Source organism: Scylla paramamosain, chromosome 3 (assembly GCF_035594125.1).
Source record: "Scylla paramamosain isolate STU-SP2022 chromosome 3, ASM3559412v1, whole genome shotgun sequence".
NCBI lineage: Eukaryota > Metazoa > Arthropoda > Malacostraca > Decapoda > Portunidae > Scylla > Scylla paramamosain.
Window position 1 is genome coordinate 7817501 of NC_087153.1, and position 10000 is coordinate 7827500.

A 10000-nucleotide genomic window follows, 5' to 3' on the forward strand; every position below is an offset into this window, starting at 1 on the left:
TCTCCTGATTACTGTGGCAAATGCTCCCACTCCACCTCATCCCCAGCACCTCAGAATAAAACAGCAGTGTAAAATTACCTCAGAGAAGACAAAGAAATGGAGAAGCGAGATCAGAAGCTTGGCCTGGAGGAACTGAAAACGGAAACCAATGGAAAAAGTTTGGAGAGGCCTTTGTCTTCCCAGGGACTTAGTGATGCCTTGCCCGGGAGGGTTGTGACTTTATCTATCTTATCTTATATACATTTTATATCAATTTGGTATATGTGTGAATACATGTAAGTAGTATGAACATATGCACACACACACACACACACACACACACACACACACACACACACACACACACACTGCAGCTTCTCGACACAAGACAGAGCTACTAGTGTCTGCTTGTCCAGCGGCAGGAAGAGCGACAGGTGTGTGCAGTATTACTTTGTCCGCCTATCACCTGCTGAGACAGCCGCTTCATCACGCTGTCTACTGCTTGTCTTGCAGGGCGGCCAAAGCAAGATAAAGTACAGTATAGCTCCTTCAAGCAATCCTGGAGGGATTTTCGGAGTAACTGAGGAGGGGGAGGTTCGGCTAGTGGGCAACCTTGATCGGGAAACCGCGTCCTCCCACACAGTAGTGGTGATGGCCGCCGACACGGGCGTGCCCCCCAGGACAGCTACGGCCACCCTGACTGTGAGTAAAGCATTTCACCACCTCCTCTCTCTCTCTCTCTCTCTTTCTCTCTCTCTCTCTCTCTCTCTCTCTCTCTCTCTCTCTCTCTCTCTCTCTCTCTCTATATATATATATATATATATATATATATATATATATATATATATATATATATATATATATATATATATATATATATATATATATATACGTATAATACTTCTATGGCCACAGATCAAGGTGACTGATGTGAACGACAACCCGCCGTTCCTGGCGGAGCCACAAGAGGTGCAAGTGGTGGAGAACAGCGAGGCCCAGCTAGTGGCCACGGTGACTCTGGGTGACCCCGACAACTGGCGACAAGGTCACGGGCCGCCCTTCACCTTATCCCTGGATCCCCACGCGCCGCCCCTGGTCGAGGCCAGCGTCAGGGTGGTGCATGATAAGAGTAAGCCAACACCTTTCATGGAAGTGTTCTGTGCCACTTCCCAGAGCAGCAGTTCAAATTTGACTTAAATAATTTTCTCAGCGGAAGAGGTAGCTCCTTATAACTAGCCATCCTATATAAACCCGCTGTTGTGGCGCCATAACTCAATCAATTTCAGTTTCCTATACCAGGACTTCCTTTCTTACGTGATTTTTTTTTGTGGGGGGGTGGGGGTGAGATAATAATAATACTAGTTCCTCTTTATGTTTTTTGTCTCAGAAGGGGACGAGGGTCGAGGCGTCGGTCTAGTATACACGGTGCGAGCCCTGGATCGAGAAGAAGGACGGCTGATGCTGGTGCCTCTGGTGGTGGGGGACGCGGGCCGCCGCTCAGCCACCGTCACCCTCACCCTGCACGTGGCTGACCTCAACGACAACCCCATGACGCCTGCCGCCAAGGCTGTCACCGTGCACACCGTCAAGGTGAGCCATCGCGTCAACCACGTCCTATGCAACTCAAGCCACAAAAGAAACAATTTACACACGAGGGACACTCCACACACACACACACACACACACACACACACACACACACACACACACACATACACAATCGCGTACACACACGCGCACGCACACGTGCACATACACACACACACACACACACACACACACACACACACGCGAGTTTTTCCAAGAAAATTTAGTTATAAATGTTGAATTCTCTCTCTCTCTCTCTCTCTCTCTCTCTCTCTCTCTCTCTCTCTCTCTCTCTCTCTCTCTCTCTCTCTCTCTCTCTCTCTCTCTCTCTCTCTCTCTCTCTCTCTCTCTCTCTCTCTCTCTCTCTCTCTCTCTCTCTCTCTCTCTCTCTCTCTCTCTCTCTCTCTCTCTCTCATGGGCAGCGGAAGGTGGTTCCCCTTGGGAGGGTTTACGTTCAAGATCCCGACGACTGGGACGCCGCCGCCAAGACCTACACGTGGAGGCGTCCCCAGAAGGGCTTCTTTCTCGACACCACCAACGGCCATCTAACTATGAGCGCCTCTACGCCCGATGGCAGGTGTGTGTGTGTGTGTGTGTGTGTGTACATGAAATATATTAGTTTATATCCTGCTATACCTGCTGTAGAACGTAAGGGAAGCAGCAAGAAGTCAGTCGGCCCACACCTAGCAGTCCCTGTATGTGATGCAGTTTCGAATTTCCTTTCACAGTAGTGACGATAAATGTAGCACGATAAATTCAGATGTCACTCATCGAGAACACCAGCGTTAGGTAAACTGTGCTGCTATTTTCTTCCTCGCAGGTATGAGTTGGGGTTTCCTCGTAAATGACCTCAGTCAAGGTCAGGTTGGCGTTGAAGCAAATGTTACTGTGGAGGTCAGGTCCCTGTCTGCCCTTGACGTCACCAGCGCCACGTATCTGACTCTTGCTGCAGACCCTTACCGGACGGTGCGCACAGATCTTCAGGTGAGACACTCAAGGCACCACCAGAAGGATAACTTGTACTGGCCAATAATAAAAGACTGGAGTATCGTTCATGAGTTAAGACTGCTAGCTAAAGTCGCAATATACACGATGAAATATTAACCTAAACCACAACTCAGTAAATACACCTTATCGCCCTATCATGTCCCCAGATCGGATCTTCCCTCCTGCAGCGACTGACGGCGGCGTCAAGGACATGGATTGAGAATGGCTTGGGCGTGATGGCGTGGGTTGACGAGACCAGCCTGATTGAGGAGGAGGAACAGGGAGCTGGGAGGAGCAGAGCGCCTCCCACCACCAACGTGTGGGTGGCAGCGCCGGGCGTGTACAACCTGAGGCACCTCTTGTTGTACCACCGTCCCCAGGTGAGGTGGCGATTGAACTCACAGATATAGATTGCCATTAGAATATGTTGGAGATTCAGTATTGCCTCTGATGACATTCTGGCCACACTTCCTCTAATTCTATGTTCAGTGGTTCATCAAGGTTAAGATCAGACAGGAGTAGCAAAAGTTCTTTGTCACTGGTTCTTGTAAGTATGAGATAATGCAATGGGAGATCAAAGATATATGTACAACATATAGGATATGACCAAAAGACCTTCAGGCAGTAATACTGATAACCATTACAAGTTTTGTTTCAAGATAAAGAAGCGATAAGCAATAACACAAGAATAGGGATGGAGAGAGAGAGAGAGAGAGAGAGAGAGAGAGAGAGAGAGAGAGAGAGAGAGAGAGAGAGAGAATAATGACACACGGACACAGCAGAAACAGTGTGTCTACCTATTGTAAGCAGTACAATGGTTCTTACTAGGAAGCACGTCCACCTACAGCTGGCAGAGGCGCTGGGTGTTGCGGTGCAGAGCGTGGGAGTGACCACCTGCCAAGAAACTCCCCGGGAAGATCCTCACCAGCTTTCCCTCGAGCCCCGGGGCTGCACGAGCGGCTGCTGGGCTTCCACGGAGATGGGCCAAAGCTTCGTGGTGGTGGACGCCAACGTGTCCTCAGTAGTGGGCCCTCAGGTGACCGTGCGTCGCGGGTGTGGTTGTGTTGCCTCGCTGCCCCTGGAGGAGCCCGGCTGTGCCCCTCGCACCTGCCTTAACGGGGGTCGTTGTATTCCCTTAAAAAATGGCTTCAGGTATGTATATTGTATTGTATTGTGTGTGTGTGTGTGTGTGTGTGTGTGTGTGTGTGTTTAGTGGTCTATTTTCCTAGCTATCCATGAAAAGCATAAGTTTTAGACTTCGGTTGCTCGTGACAGGTGCATCTGTCCGTATGGAACATCCGGGGCGAGATGTAAAGCTCTGAGTCGAAGCTTCGAGGGAGGGGAAGCCGCCGCTGTGAACCAAGACGGCGGGGAATCCAGAAGCACAGGGAGCTGGGCGTGGGCGCCATCCATCCCTGCTTGCGCTCAAGTTCATATGAGTCTCGAAGTTCTGACAGCCTCCCAAGATGCAATTCTCTTATACTCCGGCTCATCACACACTATGGAATTACCAAGAAAGAAGAATGACTCTGACGCCTCCAGTGTGTCCGGGGAAGGGGAGCTCCGTAAGAATACAACCACCGATGAGGCTGCGCTAAGAGAAGATAGCAAGGAAGAGCACGTCACCGCCAGTGAGGTCCGGGGAACACACGGAACACCGAGCGAGGTAGTCGCGTTAGAATTACGTGGAGGTCGTCCTTTCCTTCTTCTAGATCTAGGTGGCGGCGGCGTCACTATCGCTCTCAACTCCTCCTACTCCATTGCTGACAACACCTGGCACAGAATTGATGTCATCTGGAAAGACGAGGTGAGGCTCTCCAGGAACACTTACGTATATTCCTCTATTTTTCGCTGCAGAAATGTTAAATTACAAATGTAAAATGTCAGCGGTATGACGCTCACGAACGTTTTTCAGCGATATGAGGCTCATGAACGTCTTTCTTCTGTTTATACCACTCTTAATTGTCTTAATTGTCTCGTCACCCTCGCAGTTGGTTGAAATGATAGTGGACTTGTGTTCTGGCGACAGCGTCGATCACATTCCCAACCCCCATACCGGCACCCCGCCCACCAGCCTGCCGCCTGACGCCCATATCTGCCGGGGAGCTGCCAGGCTGCCAGGAGGTGCTCGGGTCCTTAACACCGGCCAGCCTCTGCAGGTGGGCGGCCTGGCCCATCCGCTCCCCGATCACGTCTCCGAGAGATGGCCCGAGAGCCGCTCATTGCCTTCCTTCCGTGGCTGTCTGAGGAACTTAAGGATAAATAGGGAGGTAAGAGTAAGATGCTCTTCTTATGTAGAGTAAAAAACGCTCTTGTTACCAACGCAGCTACGTGAGCCCCAAAATTCTGATGCAGGTTTCGATGCTGCGAATCACGATTGTGATAAGAAGAAAGTAAAGTCATCTAGAAGTCACATAAAGTGCACTGGCACTGGGAGAGAAATGCGCAGCGAGATGTAAATGACGCTGGACGTCTCCAAAGTATTTCACACACTTTTCTCTCTTTCCTGGGAGGAGATTCCACACTATACTGGGTCGTAGCTTTCGTGACTTATCCTCAAAAGTTCTTAATCTCTCTGGAATGGGCACCTTCTAAATCACCAGTTTTCTTATAACACATAAGCGAGAACTCACGTGCATATTTTTTTTTTTCTTATTTTCCATTGCATAAACTGGTCGTAGTTGAAACTTTGATTCTTTTCGACTCACTGATGTCAGTTTAGTATCTATAAATAACCTTCTCAACAACTCTACTTACTCAAACTTGTCATTTTCTAGTTAACTTATTAAACTGCCAATTTGAGTTTTGTTTCTCTCATTGACACACACACACACACACACACACACTGTATATACCTTAAGAAACAGTATATATATTGGAATCTAATATATCTGACATAAGTCAGAATATTGATTTGCTTCGTACGTCTCAAATTAGAAAAAAAAAACATATGTAGTCATTGGCACTTGATGAAAAAATAACAATAACAACAACAAAAACAACAACAACAACAGAAGGAGGAGGAGGAGGAGGAGGAGGAGGAGGAGGGGGGCAGCAGCAGCAGTAGTAGTAGTAGTAGCAGCAGCAGCAGCAGCAGTATAGGCTGGATGGTTAGGAGGAATAGGGAAAATAAACTAAGGAACATTTTAAAGATCAGGTAACGAAAGGCTATGAGAAGAGGAGGAGGAGAGGAGGAGGAGGAGGAGGAGGAGGAGGAGGCAAAGACGAAGGAAGCAGAGTTTCCGTTGTTTTGCTGTTGTTGCAGTAAATTTCTTGTTCTCTCGTCATTAATGTTTGATGTTATTGTAGTTCCCAAAGTTGCTAGCTTGAATTATTTTCCAAAACCGCTTTACCGAGGTACAGGTCAGAGATCCTCAGTACTGTGTTCACTAAACTGTATCCTACGTAGAATTATTATACATTTCATACGATACAGTTACCAGCATTTAAGAGTTTAATTTTGTAGCTTTGATATCGTCATGAAACTACACAATATGGATTTACTTCAGCAGGTTAACATATTGCTGAAATTTTATTACAACTAAATTACTTTGCTCCCGCCTGCCCCCGTCACGCCGCAGCTGGTGGACCTGGGCGGGGCCATGCTGGCCAGGGGCAGCACGCCAGGCTGTCCAGAGGCGCAGTGTCTCACCTCAGGCCTCATCTGTGGCCCTCATGGCAGGCGAGTTACACAACAGTGTTTTTTCATCACACATCAAAGACAGTTACGAACCATGAGAGCAATTTACACTTCAAAGCTTCGTTTCAGAAATATATTTGTTATTGCCACAGGCTAAGATGCAAATTTGGCCATTCAGTATGACTTACGAGTATCGATATATTTCTGTTTATTTTTTCTACCACGGGCGTGCAGGTGCCGCGGGTCGCCAGGGTGGCTGCGGTGCGAGTGCCAGCAGGGATGGACGGGGGACGACTGCGCCAAGCCCACGACCCCAACGTCCTTCTTGGTCAACAGTTACGTTAAGCTGGCCCTCTCCTTCACCCCGCTCGGCTACACCACCTCCATGGCACTCAGGTACACCACACCTTAATTATAAAGAGCTCTACAAAAATAATGTAAAACCAATTGTTCAGCCAGCATGGGCAGATGTATTCCCGCCAGTTTACGGTACGTAGCGGTTAGCATTCTTGTCTAGCCATCGAGAGAACCCACCCTGGATCCCTGGCCGGCGGGATATTGCTGAACAATTTTTCCGAAGCTCTCACGTCTCTATTTTCGTACCAGCAAGCAGTGGCTGAATATCAACCAACACTGAGAGAGAGCGGGAGACTGAGGAGGAATTAAGTGTGAACGGAAAGAGGATCGGTGAAGGAGGCAAGGAAGGATGAAAAGAGGTAGTAACAATAAAGGGAATGGCAGAATATAGCAAGAGAAGGAACATTGCAGTCGCCTATGACTAAAATTTTATTTATTTATTAATTTTATTTTATTTATTTATTTTTATTTATTAATTTATCTTATTTATTTATTTTTATTTACTTATTTATTTATTTATTTATTTATTTATTTTATTTTTATTATTATTTATTTATTTATTTTATTTTATTTTATTTATTTTTCTATTATTTTTATTTATTATTTTTATTTATTTATTTATTCATTTATTTATTTTTATTTATTTTATTTATTTATTTATTTATTTATTTTTATTTATTTATTTTTTCTTTGTGTGTGTGTGTGTGTGTGCGCGTAGAGTCAGAAGAGGCAAACGGGAAAGAGGACATAGTCTAGTTAATTGCGTTCAAAAGAAAGTTGACCAGAAAAGAGTTCCAATCCTGCCGGCCAATTTAATTCAGGGAATGTCTTGATAACCCTCTCTTGGAGGAGGAAGGAAGAGAGATAATAAGGTGAATAACCTTTAACTCCTCCTCGTTAAGAGAGAGTGAATTTCACCCCCCCCATACACACACACACACACACACACACACACACACACACACACACACACACATATTTACATATTTTAATAACCATAAAAATGCCAAGTATTACAATAGTCATAAATTGGCATAAAACAATATAACTACATAAGACAATACATAAGATTTTTGTAAAATAAACGTGTTCATATTCAATTTGTAAAATATGAAAAAAAAAAGGAGCAAAAATCGTTAAAATGGAGACATACACTTTCACTAAAGGAGACAAATTAAAGAATGAAACATTAAATTAACGACTAAATAAAAAGAAAACATGTGAAACGACAGCACTTTAAAATACACAAAAAAAATAACATTTAAGAGAAAAGAAAGAACACACACACACACACACACACACACACACACACACACACACACACACACACACACACACACACACACACACACACACACACACACACACACACACACACTTCGTCTCATCAACTCCTGTCCCCTGACTAAATGACTTCAGCTTTTTCTCCTCGCAGTAAAATTGCATCTCTTACTATCTTCTATCGATATTCTCATGTTAACTGCATGCCTCCCTTCTTCCCACTGCCTCGATGCACAAAACCTTTTATTTTCTCTTACCCCTATTCTGTCCACATTTCTAATCCAAGAGTCAAGCAATATTCTTAGTCTTTTAACCCTTTTAGTGGTAAACTGTGGAACTCACTATCTCCTTCTGTATTTCCTCCTGTCTATGACTTAAACATTTTCACGAGTGAGATTTCAAGGTATTTCTCCAAGTAATTTAGGACCTGTCTTCTAACTGTCATTTTTAGTGACTGCCATCTTCAGTGGGGTTTCCTCTCTTTCTCGAAGTTTTGGCCAGAGCCTACCTTACATGAAAAGATAAAAAAAAACAAAAAATCTCGTAGTTCAGTGGAAAGCGTCCCTACTTGTCACTCGATATTGTATATTCGAAACCCGATTGGGTCCCTGAGGATTTTGCATTGACAGTAAGCCATTACTCAGCGATCACTGTTCCTCTTGAGCAAGGCACCGGGGGTGTAATGTGTGGGAGGTTTCAGCGCCACCCACACATCGGTCAGCATGGTCTCTCAGCTCTTTCCGGGAGGGCAACAGCTGGCGGTCATGAATGACCAAAACCATGGTGAATTACTCGTACGCACACACACACACACACACACACACACACACACACACACACACACACGTACTAATTAATACATCGGCGGTGTATTAATGGCAGCAATATAAAAGAAGAATCACTGACCTAAGCTATACAGAACCTTCTATATTCCTATATACAAATTACAGTAAAAGAATGTTCTGTGTATTAAGAAGTTACGTAACTGAGTGTACTAAAGGAGATGGGATCGCTTTTGTAAAATTATGGTAATTGCAATGGAGAAATTAGTTTGAGTCACTCAAGAGTGTTCTGTGGCATCTGTTCAAGAGCTAACGAAATTCCTCCAGAAAAGTTCGTTAGTTAAATAACAAGAAAATGCAAGATATGAAAAAGTGAGAGCAAGACAGTGAATTTGACGAAAGGAATACACTAAAAGTGCAGCTTTGACGATTGAAGTTCTCAAATTGTCTTGTGCAGAAGCGAAGACGAGTATGTAACTCTATGCTAATTTATATTAATGGTAAACTAAAATCCTGCTACTATAGTAAAGTTATTTTGTACTGAACATTTAGGCGGGGTCCACTGAGGATTCAGCTCTCCCCTCCCCTGCCTAATCAGTAAGAGCCACGGCTAGGATGATCTGGGAATACCTTATCTTTCTCTACTGGCCTTGTCTTAAAAAAAAAATCACTAATAGGTTATTTCTCGCTACTGTGAAGCACACGAGGCTGCATGGCAGGTGCAGGAGGGGAGGGGAATTTCCATTGCAGATCGTGAGCAGAGGAAATAACCTCCGTCACCTGGCCTGTGATGAGGGGTTCTGTCAGGCCACTGTACCACAGCATCTTCAACGTATTTCGAAAAGCAGGAAATTATAAAAGACAAATAATGTGAAAGATTGGAACGATATTCCTCCTCTGAATATGACAGTGCTATCATACAGACCAGCACGAAAGCGCGAGTACAAGTAAGAATCCATTAGCACTTTAGGCCTTCCCACGATCGAGGCAGAGAAGACACTAATAGGAATAGTCTAATAACAGGCATAATTGACTCAAGGGAGGAGGAATAAGCCTATCGTCTAATAAAGCCATATTTTTTTAGCGGGAGTCTCGGAGAAAAATTCAGCTTTAAACAGATAAGACAACAATAGCGTTCCCTGGACTGAATCAAGGGAGGGTGACGTGAAAGAAAAAACAATTGTTCATATTAAATGGGGTGTAACCTTTATTTCCTCTGAGCATTTATTTATCGTTGCTATAATTCAGGCGCACTGACCTCTCACTTTAATACATTCGTTGAAAGAAAAAAATTTAAAAATCAACAATAAAGATGAACTCTTTGATTGCTAATAAAATTACATCTCTTATTCTTATCTAAGTAACTATAAATTATTCTTAACAGAAC

The 10000-nt window shown here is 44.6% G+C and overlaps 2 protein-coding genes across 2 annotated transcripts in view; both read left to right on the forward strand.

Moving 5' to 3' along the window:
- LOC135088839 (putative neural-cadherin 2) overlaps window positions 1-2253 on the forward strand; it is a 156536-nt gene extending 154283 nt beyond the window's left edge. Inside the window, exons 11-14 of the mRNA XM_063983890.1 lie at window positions 493-681; window positions 895-1108; window positions 1367-1569; window positions 2212-2253. Coding sequence (XP_063839960.1) covers window positions 493-681; window positions 895-1108; window positions 1367-1569; window positions 2212-2253 — 648 coding nt within the window. The remainder of the gene's footprint in view (window positions 1-492; window positions 682-894; window positions 1109-1366; window positions 1570-2211) is intronic.
- Window positions 2254-2388: 135 nt separating this feature from the next.
- Window positions 2389-10000, forward strand: part of LOC135089761 (neural-cadherin-like) — a 27409-nt gene continuing 19797 nt past the window's right edge. Inside the window, exons 1-7 of the mRNA XM_063985767.1 lie at window positions 2389-2550; window positions 2721-2933; window positions 3401-3705; window positions 3829-4360; window positions 4545-4823; window positions 6135-6235; window positions 6428-6589. Coding sequence (XP_063841837.1) covers window positions 2389-2550; window positions 2721-2933; window positions 3401-3705; window positions 3829-4360; window positions 4545-4823; window positions 6135-6235; window positions 6428-6589 — 1754 coding nt within the window. The remainder of the gene's footprint in view (window positions 2551-2720; window positions 2934-3400; window positions 3706-3828; window positions 4361-4544; window positions 4824-6134; window positions 6236-6427; window positions 6590-10000) is intronic.